General features: G+C 56.7%; 1 protein-coding gene across 4 annotated transcripts in view; it reads right to left on the bottom strand.

Moving 5' to 3' along the window:
- NTN1 (netrin 1) overlaps positions 1-17,223 on the bottom strand; it is a 188,634-nt gene that overhangs the window by 51,586 nt on the left and 119,825 nt on the right. For all 4 annotated transcript variants that reach the window (XM_086685996.1, XM_086685993.1, XM_086685995.1 and 1 more), the window contains exon 3: positions 12,007-12,195. In XM_086685996.1, the coding sequence (XP_086542122.1) occupies positions 12,007-12,195 (189 nt within the window). The remainder of the gene's footprint in view (positions 1-12,006; positions 12,196-17,223) is intronic.

The following is a 17,223-nucleotide window of genomic DNA, read 5'->3' as shown; positions in this document are numbered from 1 at the left end:
TGCCCCAAATGGGGAAAAAGACATCCAAGAAAATAAGGGCGAGCAGAGGGTCCAGCCAGGGTCCAGCAGAGGGTCCCCTCCAGGGAAGGGAGGCCCTGGCTGTCATGTGGGCAGTCCGGGGTGTGGGGTGGCGGGGGAGGTTGTCGGTGGCTTCCTCTCATTGAAGGATCCACGGGAGCAAAACGGAACCGTCCCAATCTCTCCCGTGTATACAGCAGTAACATCCCCGCTAGGAACAGGTCTTCTTAAGTCAGCCCTACGTTCATGTTCATTCCCTGTTGGTCTTGTCTTCCTTTGTCCCCTCTTCCTTAGTAAGAAAGGACTCAGCCTGACACAAGCTGGGGCTTGTGCTGTGAGGGGGAGATGGCTGGAGCAAACCTCTGGCCTCTCCCTGGGCCCTTCAGTCCCCTCCTGCGGCGGGAAGGGTGACCGAGCACTGGCAGCATCTCTCAGACGGCCACGTGGAAGCTGAGGGCCCCAGCACAGCCCCACCCCCCACCGTCCCAAGCCTGATGGGGGCCACAGGGACCGGGTGGGTGTGGCCTCCCGAGGCTCATGCCAGCTGACCTCCGGCGGCCTGCCTTGCAAGCTTGCTGGTAATGCAAAGATTCCTGCCAAACTTCCTCCCCTCCGTGCTGACGGAACACAGCTGCGTGCCAGTAACTTCTGGATCCCGGCACTTGGCTGCAAGGAGGTCACCAAAGGTTGCTCGGGCACTGAAGGGCCAGAGCCGAGCCACCGTGGGCACGGGGTGCCTCTCCCGAGGCAGGAGCTGTCCAGAGCAGAATCTGGGCCAGGGGCGGGGGTGGGGGTGCATCAGGAAGGTGGCAACAGTCCTCACCTCACCTCACCCCCTGCCCACCTCTAGTCTTTGCTGCCCCTCGCGGCTGGTGACCTGTCGGCTGTCTGGGCGGGAGCCAGGCGCCGGCTGACAGCGGTCGGGGCCGAGGGCCATCCTCAGTGAGGGCAGGCCCGTCCTTGGATCAGAGAAAGGGGCTGCCTCCTGCTGGGTTTCCAATCTATCTACCCCGACTCTGCCAACACTTTGAGCCACTGGCCCCTTTCACCTGGTCCGACAGAGGCAGCAGGCTGGCTGTGCTTCCGCGAAAATCGCTATTCCAGGAAGAGACGCCACCGAGGTCCCAAAACGTGGGGGCCTCAGAAGGCTTGCTCGGGTCCCTTCTAGGGCAGCGGGACCAGCATTCCTCCAGCTCAGCGCCACCGCCCGGATACCTGTGAACACCTGAGCGCACCCACAAGCTCTCACACGCCGTCCCCTCGGCTCCTCACGCCAGCCTGTGGAATCGGCACGGCCACAGAGGAGGGGACTGCACGCTGGCCGGGAAAACCACAGGGGAAGGGAGGCAGACGGCGCCTGATCGCGGAGGGCCTCAGCGTCTCCGGACAGCCCCCTCCGGAGTTCCTGTTCTACAAGGAGAAAGACCTGCTTACCTGTTGAGACCAAGACTTGGCAGGATTGCTGTTACAGGCGGCCAAGTGCAATCCTGACAGCCTCGCCCGGAGCTCACTCTCAAGTCCAAGCACAACAGCCCCAAAGTAAGGACCTTCCCCCAAAACCCACAGACAGAGAAAGCCCAAGTTCTCCCCTCCGTGCAAAGAAGGGTGAGCTTCAAGGTGTGAGAAGAAGTGACAGGTGACAGTGCCCCACAGTGGCTTCCTCTGTAGCCCGGGACAAGACAATCCGCTAGCAACGTCTGAGGGAGGGAGTCTGAGCCCACAAAGGAGGCCCCAGGCCCTGGCCCCTGGGGAGAGAAAACCAAAGGGAGCTTGCCGTGTCCCCTCAACCCTGAAGCACGGCCACACACACACCCAGATTTCTACAAACTCACGTGCACACACACTTAGACCCCCACAGCTACACACACACACAGACTCCTACAAACTCACACGCACTGGCTCAAGGGGCACCACAGCGGGCAGGGCAGTGGAGGGGTGGGGCGGGGCTGAGCAGGGGTGCGGGGTGGGGGTGGGTGGGAGATGCAGAAGTGAAGAGAGCGGAGGTCTTTCCTTTCGCGAGGGGTCCGGGGAGGGGACGAGGACAGAGCTTCCCTAATTCTTCCGAGAACGGGGCCTGGGGCAGGGCGCGTTCCGCCCCTGGGAGCCCATCTGGTGACTCCAGTTTCCCTGGAAGTCAGCCACTTTTTCGAGGAGGTCAATCCCCTCCATGGCAGGTCACCCTGTCTGCATGGGCCAGGCAGCACCTGGTCATGGGAAACAATGTACCCGAGGTTTTTCCACAAAGAGGAAGGTGAGACCAGACGGAAGCCCAGGGCCCTGAGAAGGCGGGAGGATTAGGTTTCTCACGCACTCGGCGGGCTGGAGCGCCTCCCGGTGCAGAGGGGAGCCCGGGCCGTCTCTGCCCAAGGCCATCAGTCAGGGCCAGCCAGCTCGGGGCACACAGGCACTTTCACATGAGCCTCAGGAGGCCCAGGTCCGGGCCTGTTCCTGCCAGTACTGCTGTGTGACTCTGGGTTAGTGCCTCGCCCCCTCTGGACCACAAGGGGCTCATCTGTAAGGACAGAGGTCTGCACGGCCACTAAAGTCACTTCCAACTTAACAGTGTACTGCTTGTCTCCACGGCTCCAAGGACCCAGCCGGCACCCCCGCCGTCACTGCGGTCCTGGCCCAGAGGACGGCGCCCAGTGCACCCGGCCTTCTGTCCACACCCTCTGACCGTCCTGCCCCGACACTGTCGCCCGCTGAGCTGCGCCAGGATCTCGCGGAGATTCGGTCTGTCGGCTAAGAGAAGCTCACCAGGCGTTTCTGGGTGCCCTGGCAAGGCTGACCCGAAAGGCAGACCGTCCCAACCCCGGGCCGCCTGTCCCGAGCACTGCCTCTCCCAGCACCTTCTGATGTGCTCTGTCCCGGGTCCCTGAGGGCCCACAGCCACCATCACGACGGGGCGCATGTCTGAGGCCGGCCGCCTCCACCGCGGCTCACACCGTGGCTTTTATAAATGCATCCTGGGCTCCTATCAGGGGATCTGGTTCCTTTTCCCACAGACCTGGCCCCAGGGGGCCCTCCGGGTCGGGCAGGACCCTCCAGGGGGCATGCTTGCAGAGGACAGGGGAGCTGGCTCGGCACCCGGACCCTCTGAAGTTTCTCCAGGCAGAAGGGGTGACAGGGAACAACCACAGCGCTGACCCCGGCTTCAGAGGTCATCGCGGCCGCCACCCGGGCTTCCGGCCAGTCGGGAAGGACAGCTTTGGACCTGATCTCACGTACAGGCTCAACTGTGTCCCCCCAGCATCCATGTTCCTAACCCCAGGTACCTCAGAGCATGAGCGTCTTTGGAGAGAGGGGAGTAGGGTAAAATGAAGTCACCGATGTGACTGGTGTCCCTCTGAGAAGAGATGAGGACACAGACACACACAGAGGTAAGACCGTGTGAAGACAGGGGGTGAAGGTGGCCATGTGTAAGCCACAGAGAGAGGCCCCAGAAGAATCCAGCCCTGCAGGCTCCTTCACCTCACACTTCCAGCCTCCAGGACTGTGGGGAATAAACGTCTACTGTTTAAGCCCCGCGCCTTCCCAGGCCCATTGCTGGCCTCGAGAGAAGGCAGACAAGCAGCCTGGGGGTCCTGCTCATGCTGCCAGTGAATGTGGCTGCTCCCCCAAGGGCCGTGTGTGCCTGTGGTGCTGGGTGGGGGTGAAACATTCTCCTCTGCGTTGATGAGACTGGTCTGTGTGCCTGGATGCCATCCACAACGAAGGCAGAAGCAGGCAGGGCCCTCCATGTGGGCCAGGGTGAGCTCCAGCTGCTGTGGGAGATCAGGTAGGGAGGAGGGAGAGGGAGGAAGGAAGAGGAAGGAGGAGGAGGGAAGAGGGTTGAGAAGAGAGGAGGGTGGGGGGAGAGAGATGAGGAAGGGGAGGAGGGGGGAGGGGAAAGCTGAAGGAGGAATAGGAAAGAGGAGGAGGAAGGGGAGGAGGGAGAGGAGGAGGAAGGAAGGGGGGGTGAGAAAAGAGGAGGAGAGGAGAGACAAGGAGGGAGAGGAAGGAGGAAGTGGGAGGACGGGAGGACCAGGAGAAGGGGGAGGAGGACTGGAGCACGCTCGGTGCAGGTGACGGGAGCACAGGAAGACAGAAAAGGCCAGCATCGTCAGAAAATCAGGTTCAGATCCAAAGCGTCCCCACGTCTCTTGTATGTGTGTCAGGCCTTGTGGGGGAAGCCTGGAGGGAAGCCCCTCACCCAGAGGTGGTGCTGGGAGAGGACAAATGTCAGGCGCTAAGGGGTATCCAAGAACCTGCTTTTTCTGCATTCCCCAAAACAAGGTGAGGACTGGCCACCAAAAAGAGAAATGTGAAGGCTGGCTAGGGCTGATGGGGTGTTCCAGAACGGAGGGGACCTGGTACGAGGTGGGAGACCGGCGAGGTGGGGCTCAGGGAGGCCGGGCAGGAGGAGGAGTGAGTGCTGACCCAAGGACAACTGGTGACCAAGTGAGTTCAGGGCTGTGAGGAATGGGAGATGGGGAACAGGGAGTTCCAAAGACACAGTGTCAGAGAGTCCTATGGAAGCAGCTTCCTACCATCACTATCACCCAATCAGGATACAGAACATTCCAACTCTCCCAAGAAGCCCCTCTTGTTCCTCTGTGGTCAGCCCCCCATCCCAACTCCTGGCAACAACAGATCTGTTCTGTCCTATAGCTTTGCCTTTTCAGAACATGGTATTCTGGGACCATACAGTACGTACAATGTATAGATGTATGGCATGTAGCCTTTGGGACCGGCGTCCTTTACTCAGCCAAATGCACCTGAGCTGTGTCTGTGCTGCTGTGTCGATCAAAAGCCCATGCATTTTCATTGCTGCATAGTATTCCACGGTGTGGATTGCAGGGGGTTACGGGAGACCTATAATTTTGTAAGAAACTGCCAAACTGCTTTGCAGAGTGGCTATGCCATTTTGAGTTCCCACCAGTGGTGTATGAGTTCCAGTCATTACACAGCCTCGCCAATGCTTGGAATTGTCAGTATTTCTTATTTTCGATGTTCTAACAGGTATGTGGTGGTGTCTCAAGGTTTTACTCTGTATCTCCTTAATGACTATGAGGGTTCACGTATTTAATTACCATCTGCGCATCTCTGTTAAGTACCTGTTCAAGTATTTTGCCCATTTCTAACTGAATGGTCTGTTTTCTTACTGTTGTGTTTTGAGAGTTCTTTACATATTGTGAATCTCGTCCTTTGTTGGATCTGTGATTCGCAAACATTTCCTCTCATCTGTGGCACAAGGAACATTTTAAAAGCTAAGCCAGACATATCACTCAAGTCTCTCCTCTCCTGACTGCTCCACCTCGTGGCTTCCACTGCTCTTGGAATGCGGCCCACCTCCCGTCCACGCTCCCAGGAGCTGGCCCTGCCCTCTGCCTTGGCTCGGTTTCTTTCCACCCTGTGTATTTCCTCCATGTGACTCACCACAATCTATAATAATCCGCTACTTACTTTTTCTCATTTGCTTGCCATCAACCTCCCTCCAGAAAGTGAGCTCCAAGGGAATGTGTCTGCCTCAGTCACCTCTGTAACTACCCTGGCTTCTGCATGTAGCAGGTGTTCAGTAAATACTTGCTCAATCAGTGCACAAACTTGGGCCAAATCCCGGCCCCAGCGGGGGGCAGCAGGAAAGATAATCCCCTCACATCCTAGATCATCAGCAACCCCAGTGTGGAACACCCCCCACTCCTAAATTCTCCATGCTCATGAGGGAGTGAGGATAATTTACATCCACAAAGTGCATCTCAGCTGTCTGCGTCCACCTCCTCCCTAGCTGTGTTTTCCTTTCTCCCAGCAGTTGCTAACAAGGCACAAAAGAATAAACGTTTCAAGTCGCACTACCTCGCCTTTCCCCTGCCACCTTTGGATCAAGGTGCAGACAGCAGGAAGCGAAAGGGGAGCAGAGCCCTGTAATCCCAAGCTGGGTTATTTGACCCTCCGTGATCTAGTTAACCATAGCCTTCCTGCCCCTGATTTACAGCCGAGGCGGAAGGCACGGGTCCTACAGATGGTTCCCAGAGAGAGGCTGAGGGGTGTGTGTGTGTGTGTGTGTGTGTGTCTGTGTGTGTGTGTGTGTGTGTGTGTGCGCGCGCGCGCGTGCACAGGCTCAGGGCAGGTGGCCAGGGGCTGGACAGCAGAGTGGGGAGGCGCCGGAGGGCCTGGGTCCTGTGCAGTGGGGTAGTGGGGGCCAGCTGGGGCCTGGCATCCCCCTCCCAGCCCCAGGCCAGTCAGGAGCCCCCAAGAGGCTGCCAGGCCTTCCTTAGTAGCCCTGAGATGTACTTGGGCACACACGCGGCCCGTCTCCACCTCTCCGCAAGCAGCTGCCTGGCACCCATCTCTGCCATTCAACTCATTTGTCATTTTTGCTCCCAAGGCGTGTCAATCCTTGATGGAGAGTGTGCAACGGCATTGGGGCAAGCCCCCGGGGCCCTGCCCAGTCCTGTGGGAATCGGCCTCCGAGTCCACACCCGGGCCGAGCCCTGCCCGTGAGAGGGGCCGTTCCACTCACCGAACACACTAAGGCAACCTGAGGTTCTCTGCTCTGTGTGCATGCTGGCGGGGGCAGGGACCCCTAGTTATTCATCTTCACCACCCCCCAACCCCGTCGCCTAACGGCTAACAGGTACGGAGCACAGGCCTTGTGCCGGGACCTCCTCTACATCATCTGGTTTCCTCGACACCCCCAAGCAAAATGCTCTCCATCAACTGGGGAAGCTCAGATATCAAAGTTTGAGCTTTTCTGCTCAAGAGCAGGGCCTCTGGGGACTCCCCAGGAATGTCCAGGATGGGTGGGCTTTAGAGAGGAGGTGGCTGACACCCGGGGTGCCAGGGAATGAGACACAGAGTAGAGCCTGGAAGGCCCCGCAGGGCACTGTGTGGGCCGGTCCCGGAAGCCACGACTCTCTTCACTTGTAAAGACCCTGGGACCCAACCACCTGCACCCGATTTCCTGGCTCCGCCAGCTTTTCCAAGTTCCCGGGCCACAAACTTCACTGACACAGGACACTGTCCCATTGTTATGGGGTGGGGGGGGGGGACCCGTAAAACTTTGAACATTTAAAAAGAGCACGCGGGATGCAGAATGTGGAAGTTGGCTGGGACTCAGAGATCATAAATCTGGACGCGATTTCACAGAGAAGGATACTGAGGTCTAGGGAGGTCACATGACTTTCCTGCCGCTGCAGGCTTTGAACCCGGAGCCAAAGCCAGAGATCGGGATTTCTGACCTCCACGTTCCCCAGGGAACAGGGAGAGGATGCGACCACAGCGGCCACAGTCGGAGCTGGCTCTTCCATGGGGGATTTTCTCTCTCTCCATGGGTGCTGGGCCATAATAGCACCCTGATAGCACCCACCCCCTCGTGCGGTGGTCTCTGTCCTCTAAGCTGGGAGCTGCTGTGGCCGCCGAGTGCCTTCCTGCCTGAGCCAACCATCCCTTCCCCTGTGGTCCCGGCATAACAGACAGGAAAAGGAAAGGTCACAAGGGACCCACAGAAAGAAAGGGCGCTCCCAAGGCTATTAGGCTTTTGTAGGCTGGATGGACACCACCTTAGAGTCAGGAAGGAATATGGGGTCCCAGGCTCCTAGCTGTGCTGTGACTAAACCCTCAAATGATCCAATCTCACACGCGCGTGCGCACACACACAATCTAGCTGTGATAACCAGCTGATCCAATGCCTTCCTCCGGACACAAGCACCATAGCACGCACCAGCTAAGCTCCAAACCTTGCCCGGCAAAATTTAATTTTTTCTTTTTCTTTAAATTTTAAACACAACCCCCTCCCACCCAGTTTTCATCAAGAGGGCCATAAAAAAAACACTTGAATTCACTGATAAATCTCTCCTCTCAAAAGAATAAATCCTGGGGATCCCTGTGAGCGCCTCCTTTCTCAACGCCAGCACAGCCCCCCAACTCCCCACCTCACTCCTATCCCCCAGCGCTCAGGTCTCATCTGACTCGTTAAATAAACCAGAATCCCCCCAGGGCGGGGTGGGTAGGACTCAGGTGTCAGCATTTTCAAATCTCCAGGTGATTCCAAATTGCAACCAAGGGTGAGAACAAGTTAGAGAGAAATCTACGGAGGGTGCCCTGGAGTGATGGTCGAGAACCGAGGGTAGGAAAGACAAGGGAGCCGCACTCATGGTCAGGGAGCCAAAGGGGGTGGCTCGGGGAGCCCACTTCCTCCCCAGGCTCTCGCAGAGCTGAGGGAAGAAACAGGGGGTTGGGGAGGGCAGCGGCGAGGACCGCGCGCGCTGCCCCGTGACGGCCCGCATATTCCAAGGACCCGGACACCTTCTTGGTGACCTGCAGCGGCCCACGCTGACCGCGGCTTTGAAGGGGGCAGCGCATCCAGCGAAAGAAACCCTGCTGCTCAGCGACGTGGGACTCAAGCCCTTTTGTGCGGGGGCGCTAGATGCAGCGGTTAATTTCTTAATTCTCTTCGCGACTCGGTTCGCGGGAGACTCCCGGAACGTCTTTATCCGTCACAGATGGTTCGGGAAGATGATAAATTAATATCGTTTAAATGGAGACACGGCTGGCATGGTTAAAAGGCGGCGTCTTCTCTGCTGGCCCCAAAGAGAAAAGAGCCCCCAAGTCCATAAAGGAGACAAACGATAAACAAAACCGCCTATCTTTTGACAGATTCCAGGATGAGAGTATCTTTCACAAACCATTCTGCGGAGAAAAGGGAGAAATTCATCTCATCTGACTTTGTATAGGACAACAGCCCACGCCATAATGAGGCCTTCCCAGTGCTGTGAAATTGCACTGAATAGCCGAGAGTGCAGCCGCCTGTTCCCTGGGCATGTTTATTACAGCCCTTTGTATGCACCAGCCCGGCCAGCCAGCCCCGGGCTTGGTTCTAAACCAGGGGAGGGGAGAAAGAACCCAACGAATTTGTTGCTATGTAACTTCCCAAATGGGACGACTGCATAATAACGTTTGGAATCTAATGCCCTTGCTCCAAGCTGTTCTTGTCTGGGTCCAGCCCTGCTCCAACCGATCAAGGTCGAGAGCCAGCCAATCATCAGCAGTGCCTGGGTGGCCTCAGCCCCCTGCCTGGGGCTCCTCCCAGGCCCTGGGAAGTCAGGGGTAAAGAGGGCCCCAGTGGCCATTCCCAAGCACCCTCAGGTCAACTGTTGATTGGAGTCAAGAGCCTCTGTCAGTTGTCCCAGTGCCCCCCACCCCCACCCCAGTGCAATGCTTCCAAAACAGAGTGAAAGAGCATACAGAACGTGAGGCCGTGACGGGGCTCCCCAAGGTGAGCCCCCGGAGGCCGGGGCCTGGCCAGGCTGCACATCTCCAGGACTTGGGAGACTTCAGCAGCCTCTGAGAGCAACCCATCACAGAGCAAAATGCTGGGACCATTTCCTTAAACCGTCCCGCCCTGCAAAGACAAGACGGTGGACAGACTCCGTGGGGTGGGAGTTGGGGAGGGACAGAGAGACTCCCGTCTGAACACCTCAAAGGTACACAGTCCCCTGCCGGCGTCTGACCTCCTGCAGCCGGTTCCCCCCAAGAGCTCAGGGTCTCAGTCTGGTGGGAGACGTCCCAAGGGGGAACAGAGGATTCAAAGATTCAGCCCCTCCGTGGAGGGGGAAGGGGAAAGATCAGGAACTTCCGAGAGACGCCTTTTCTCACCGATGAAAAGGTGGGACCTTTCAGGTCACATTCCTCTTGTTCACCAATCAGGGAAGGGATCTTCTTCACAGTTGTCTTTCCTCCCCAATTAGGAGGCAGGATCCCTGAAGCCTTGTCTTCCCTGCAGTCAGGAGACACCTTGTCCCACCTCTGCCTGCCTGTCACGTTTCCCTGGCAGGATCCGCAGGCGTCCTTCTGGGCAGAATAGGTTCTTACATTTGTCCTCTTCCTTGGGCTCTTCTCCCAAGGTCCCACCAAACCTGGAGGCAGCTGCTGTCCAAGGCTCAGAGGGAAGACAGAGCCACCAAGGCCAGCCACAGTGCTCGAAATAACAAGACAGGACCACTGGGTGTCTCCACGCCACTTAACCGGAGTGGCAGGGCCCCAGAGGATAATCTGCAGGTTCCCAGGACCCTGTGGCTTCCGGACATCTTACCCTGAGCCACGAGAGGCCACACGTGGCTCTTGCACCTTCCCACATCAAGTGAGCAGAGGGAGAGGAGGCAAATGGTAAGATGACAGAGGCCCCCCACTCCCAACTGCCTCTGCAGGGGACACAACTTTCCTTCACGAAAGGCAGAAAGAAACTGGCATCACAGTACATAACCACTGCCCTTCAACGCAGAGCTGAGACCTTCTCCACAACGGGCACGGGGCTGTCCACCTGAGTGCCTCCCGGTGATTAAAATTTCCCCCAAGGAATCTATGCCTACCAGTTGTTTCCAAGACTTTGGCTTTGATTTCTGTAAACAAAAGACAAGAAGCAAAGGGGCTGGATACCTTCCAACTATGGTCTCAAAACCCAAAGCCCTCTCTCCCTGGTCATGCCTTCCCGCCATGGTAGACGTTTCTGGGGTCCTTCTCCCAGGCCACCTCAGTTGCTACTCAAAAGTCTCCTGGGGGAGCCTCACCTTGATTGGCCGTTTTGGGGAGGCGGAAATAGCCCAGCTGCCTTTAGGCATAAACTTCTCTTGACTACCACTAGAGGCAGCCTTGAGCCCACAGATCTGGAAGGACAGCTTGCTGGTGTCTTGGGAGCCACCGGATTCATCCGTGTTCCTGGGGAACCGAAGGGATTTCTCCTGGAGGAGACAGACCGGGAGGCTGTTTTGTTTTGGAGAAAAGTAATTCTCCACAAGCAGGGCCGGCTTCATGGGCCCGGGGCTCACAAGGGCACGTGCTTGGTTAAGGATCTGCTGCTGCTGCTGCTGCCATTTTTTAAATTCTTACCAATTCCAGAACAAGAAGCCCCGTGGTTTCATTCCGCACTGAGGCCCACAACTCGGGTGATCGGTCCTGCACACAAGTGCCCAACATCTGGCAGACTTCCTGATAAGACGCTCTGGCTTCATCCAAAGGCTAAGCCGTGGCCACTGAGGGGTTTCTCAACCGCAGCTCATCATCTTGAGCCTGACAAGGCTGGGGTCTTGCCCGTGTGGGAGTCCACGCAGGTCCGCGTCAGGACCCCGTCCACGCTGGATGGTGGCCACGAGCCCTCAAGCATCAAGATCTTCTTGGGAAGCCCTGCTCACGGCAAGCTCTGGCCCTAGACCCCAAGTTTTGGGCCCGGACAGCTCAGTTTCCTGGAATTCCCAAAAGCAAGTGTGGAGTCGGGGGGTGGAGCGGGGAGGGGGCCACGTCTCCCCACCCCCTATGTCACTAAGTTCCCTGGCATGTCATCAGCTCCTCTGAGTCATCTGTCCATTGCTTTTCTGCGAGGGGAGAAAAACACCTCGCAGAAAGTTAAAACATTCGAGCTCGCCTCCGTGACCGAAAATAGTCTCCGGTCTCCCTTTAACTTCGTGTCCTGAGAAGCAAAGCTATTTGCAGGTGGATTAAATTTTCCTTCGGAGACCCTGCCCCTGAAGCGGGCCGACCTCACCGCGACGGTGACCATGTGTGTCTGGGCGAGGGCCGGGGGGCCGGGGGCCCGGGGGAAAGGGGGGCGCGCACACATCCAAAGGAATAGGTCCGCGTGGCTTCGGTAAAATAGGGCCCTTTGTGCCGCCGCCGGTAAGCCTGGCGAACTTGACCCCAGGCCTGTGGTATGCGGCGCACCTGTGCAGCCGGAGGAGCAGCCGGGCGGGGGCGGGGCCGGCACCCTCACCGGGGTCCCACCTCCTTTCTTCTCCTCGGAGCCGCTTCTCCATCGCCCCTTTGTTCTGGCTTCCACCTCCGAAGGCCGGGGGCCCGTGTGCGCACGCGTCAGGGCGCGTTACGTGTGCGTGCGCGCGCGTGTGCGCATGTGTGCAGATGACCCGCTCTCTTTCCAGGCAGGTCCGTACCCGGGACCAGGAAACGGAAAAGCAGAGGGAGGGGACGGTGTTCGCGAGGCCCCGGGGCCCTGCCTACCTTTGCAGGCCTTCCGGTGGGTGACGGGCTTGCCCATGTCGCGGTAGTAGCCCTCCTTGCAGTAGTGGCAGTGGCGGCCGGCGGTGTTGTGGCGACAGTTGAGGCAGACGCCCCCGCTCTTGCGCCCCGACAGCTTGTACAGCTCCGTGTTGAAGCGGCAGCGCCGGGCGTGCAGGTTACAGTTACAGGCTGCGGGGAGGCAGGGAGAGGCGTCAGGGCAGGGGCGCGGGAGAGACTGTCCCCAACATCCCCCCACTCCATTGCTGAACCGCAGGGGAGACTGTCCCCAGAATCCCCCCCACTCCAATGCTGGACCATGGGAGAGACTGTCCCCAACATCTCCCGCTCCACTGCTGGGCTGCGGGAGAGACTGTCCCCAGCTTCCCCTGCCGGACCGCAGTCCTTCGGCTGGAGCTTCTCCTTGGCTCCCCTCTTTGCATCCAAAATTGGATCCAGAAGCACCCACCGGCCACCCAGCAGTACCTGAACCACGGCCGTGGCTCCTGCTTCCCTCTCAAACGGAGTCTGTTCATTTCTACCCAGCAACCTGCAATCCCCAACCCTCCCATCACACATACACACCCCTCAAAGCTGGGAGGTGAAGCTGGCATCTGCCTCATCTCACGCCCCGATCCTGCCTATTGGGGCGGGGGGGAGGGAGGCCGAATGATGCCCCTCTGTCCATTTGTATGCAGAAGCCCTAACCCTACACCCGAGAACAGGTCTGTGTTTGGAGATGTGGCCTTTCCAGAGGTGATGACATCAAAATGAGGCCCCGAGGGTGGGCCGTCAGCGAATGCAACTGGAGTCCTGATAGGGAGAGGCAGTTTGGACCCACCGGGTGCACGTGCACAGGAGAGAGGCCCCAGGAGAAACCAACCCACTGGACACCTTGACCTTGGACTTGGAGTCTCCGGAACCCTGAGATATGCATGTCTGTTGGTTAAGCGCCCAGCCTGAGGTTTTCTGTTAGAGCAGCCAGAGCGGACCCCTGCGTTGCTTCCAGGGCTTTCGGCTCTGGCCAAGCACACTGCCCACCCCCTTGAGCTCCAGCCACCAGGCTGTCCTCTGTCTTGGGCTGCTCTGAGTGCACTGAGGGCTGGGGGGGGGGGGGGGGGGGCTACACTGTCCTCCTTCCCGCCTTCCCCTCGGGAAGCTTCGCACGGCCCTGGGCACCCTCTTATCTGCTTTTCCTCCTGCCCAGCCCCCTGCTTGCCTCTGCCTGCTCCCTGCACACCCCTCAGGACTCAGCACCCTCTCCCCTCTGCTCAGATGTCACTGCCTCGTACTCCTGGCTCCCAAATGCGCATTCCAGCATTCCGCGTGGGGCCTCCACTTGGGCCCAGAGGCACCTCCCCCAAACCCATCCCTTCCTCACCACCCCATCCATCGCCCAAGCTGGGCCCTCCAGGCTGCCTCAACACCACGCACAATTCAGCGGCTCTGAGCTGCAATCTAAGGATGTCCACTGCCAACTGAAAATCTCTCAATGGCCCTGCCGATGTTCCTCTGGGTAAAATCTAAATCAGATGTCACAGCCCTCGGAGCTCCAAATAAGCCGGTCCTGCTTCTCTCCCCACTGTAGCTCTGCTCACCCGCTCTCATTCTTATGTTTCAGCTGTCCCAAATCTTTTTCAGTTTCTAGAGCATTCCATGCATGAGGACCCTTTGCCTGTCCCCTCCGTGACCCTCTTCTCCCCAGGCTCCGCCTCATCTGTCTGCATCCTTCTTATCCTCCAAGCCGTGGCTTCAACGTCTGTCCCTGGCCCATCTTCCCCCCCCCCCCCAGCCCCCTGGCATCTAGTGCGGCCCCCTCAGACCACCCCATGATGCCTATGACCTGCTTCTGTAGGCTCGTACCTCCAGGGTAACTCCAGCTTACGTCTTGCCCACTCTTGCTTCAATACACTTTGCCTGCTTTTGTGCTAAGCATGTTTCAAATCGCATTTTACATAACGTCTAAAGAAGTGCGTGGGGCCAGACACTTGATAAACAAAAGCAAAAAAAGAGGAAAAAAATGCACTCAGATTTCCAGCGACCACTGTTAATGCAGGGGTCTCTCCTTGCAGGCTTGAATTAACCTTTGCTCAGCTGTGGGGCTATTTTATTCTTTCCCATGGACATGGACCATACTGTACATTTTCACTTCGTGGCCCATTTTCTCACAATGATGGCCACTATTTAATGCCAGATACAGTTCATCGTGATTTTGAAAGGTTGTCTAATCCTCTCCTGCACGCATATATGTCATTGGCTCCCTGGAATCCCCAATAGGTGCATTTAGAGGCGGGTTTGGATATATATTTGTGCCCTGCCCTGATGGCTGCTGTGCAGTGAATTTCTCAAGACAGCACAACCGGGTTAACTTTCGAATCTACATGTTTTTAACTCAGGATCCAAATTGCCCTGAAGAAAGGCTGTCCTAGCTTCCACTCCCTTCCAGCAGGATATGAGAGCTACTATTTCGCCACACCCTTTAAAAAAAAAAAATAACAACACGCATTTAGTATCAGAATTCTTTTTTTTTTTTTAACATTCGCCAGTTCGTCTGGAAAACACACACACACACATGATTTTAATTTGCATGTCTTTGATTCCCAGTAAGGTTGGACATTTTGCCATGTGTTTGTTTTTCTATTTATATTTCTTTTGTGTGTGTGTGTGTGTGTGTGTGTGTATGTACGTTGCCTGTTCATGCCATTTGCCCAGTTTTCAAATAAGGTGGGGTTGTTTTTTTTTCTTACCACGTCCAGTGCTCTTACATACGATGCATTAAAAACTATGTGTCTTTTCTACCACACAAGTGGCACAAATTTGTACCAGCTTCTTATTCATTTATTACTTTTGTGATGTAAAAAAATTTTGCCTCTTTAATTTGGTCTCTCTGACAGTACACGTTTCTTTAAATGTTCTCGCTAAAGACACGCCCATTAGTCACTCAACTGACAAGAAGGATGGGGCTCAAGGGGAGGCACTGTGGGGGCCACAAGGGGGAAAGCCTCAGTTTATGCCTGAGTGTGGAAGCAATCAGAAGGCAAATGAGGCCAGAGAATGATTCCTGAGAGTCTTACCAAGGGTCCCTCAGCCCCTTCAGTGTCTGGGACTGAGCTCAGCCTCACCTGCCCACCAGCACAAGGGACCATTGTGCATGTGTATGCATGTCCACTGTCCCTTTGGACTCAGCCAGATGAGGGTGCTGAGGGCTACTCAGAGGGGTTAAGTGACCTACCATTTATTGCGCCAGGGCAATAAATGGGGGCCCAGGACCAGAACCTGGGTCTTCCGGCTCTTGGCCCAGCGCCTCAGAGGAAAGGACCCACGTCACTGGAAGGAACAGCGGGGACTATAGTACAGAATCTGGAGCTTTCCTACTGGCACAGAAGTCAAAGGACCTGGCACCCCTGCCCAGGTACAGGGATCTGGGAAGAGCACCCAGGTCTGGCTTCCTCAAGGCCCTCTCGTACTGGGAAAAGCCCCACCAGCAGTATCTTCTGGTCCTTCTTGGAGGCAGATGCTACTCCTGTGTCTTCCTCCATAAAGACAGTGCTAGCTATCCCCCACTTCCCCAGTGGGGTTGCCTGAACCTCTGAGCCCCTCCAGGGAGCTCAGCAACCCCCCTTCCCCACCCCAAGGGGAGCCCCAGGTGGTATCCGTCTTCCATATGCACCTTACACCAACACAAGATTCTTCCCAAACAACCGGTCACACAAAAGAAAACTCAGAGGCCGGACATCAAAAGGCAGGGCTCCCCTCCCTCCCACCTCTTGGAGCTGTCAGGGGACATCAAGTGGCAACTGCCCACGCTCAGGCTTCTGCAAAGTATTTTACGGCTTGTTTTCTTTTCTCTGTGTTTTATTTTCTCTACACAAATGGAAAAATGCATCAGGCAGAGCGGCCCCCATCTGGGTCCCTCAGCTCCACACAGAGATGTCACCCCACTCCCAGCCAGGCCCTCAGAAAGACACCTTAATCCCTCAGGCCTTCCTGTTTATCTCCTGCCTCTCTTGGAGGCAAAAATATTGGGTATTAGTTTCATTATCAGATTTCAAGGCTTCAAGGGAAGGAAAGGGTAGCTTTGTGAGAACAGAGAGGTCAGCCTGGGGGAGAAGGGGGCAGGGGGGCAGCACAACCTCTGATGAACCTTGGTGAGCCAGGGCCAGGAGCCCTGCGAGGCACTGCATCTTATCCAGGGGTCCCCCAGCCACCCAGAGAGAGCTGGTCTGGTCTAGACCCCAAGCCCCATGCCCTCCTTCAGCTGTCACGTGGGGATCCCCAAGGACACATCACGTGTGGCTGGGTTTCAGACCCAGGGGCGTAACACGAAGCAGGAGGTAGGAGCAGGAGTCCACCCCCCCCCATCTCCGCCTCCTGAAACCTGATGGGGAAAGGGGCCCAAGAGGTGGTCCCATCAAAATATCCTCTAAGTCCTATTTTAACATATGCCTGTCACCACCATTCCTTAAGCTTTTCCAAACCTGTCCCACCAAGATGGGTTGTCTGATCCTTCATCAACCCCCAGGCCCATTCAATTCAACACACATTTGAGTGCTCCAGCTACATGCCAGGCCCTATGCCATTGGCCATGAGGGAGACAGGGATGGATGATGCCTCCTCAACTATCCAGGGTTCCCTATCTGACAGAAGGAGGGGGCAGACGAGGGCTCTCGGCAACAAGCTCTCAGATAAAGTGGGACAAATGCTCTGAGCTGTGCTGGTTCCTAGAGGACAAGGCAAGTGTTTGCCCTTACATTCTCTAGCTCAGAGCAGATCTTGACATGTTTTCATTGTATAGACAAGAGCGAGCCAAAGTGGGCAAGTCAGAAGGAAGAGAGATAATAAATAGCTGAGTGGGTGGTGGATGGATGGATGGATGGATGGATGGATGGATGGATGGATGAGTGAGTGGGTGGTTGGCTGACTGCATGGATGGATGGATGGATGGATGGATGGATGGATGGATGGATGGATGGATGAGTGAGTGGGTGGATGGATGGACAGATGGATGGCTGAGTGAGTGGATGGATGGATGGATGGATGGATGGATGGATGGATGGATGGATGGACAGACACATGGCTGGATGGATGAGTCAGTGGGTGGGTGGGTGGATGGATGGATGGATGGATGGATGGATGGATGAGTGGGTGGGTGGATGGATGGATGGATGGATGGATGGATGGCTGAGTGAGTGGGTGGATGGATGGATGGATGGATGGATG

Source organism: Puma concolor, chromosome E1 (genome assembly GCF_028749965.1).
Source record: "Puma concolor isolate L17-30 chromosome E1, mPumCon1.1.hap2, whole genome shotgun sequence".
Lineage (NCBI taxonomy): Eukaryota > Metazoa > Chordata > Mammalia > Carnivora > Felidae > Puma > Puma concolor.
The sequence above is the reverse complement of the archived record's forward strand: the minus strand, read 5'-3'. Positions and strand labels throughout refer to the sequence as shown.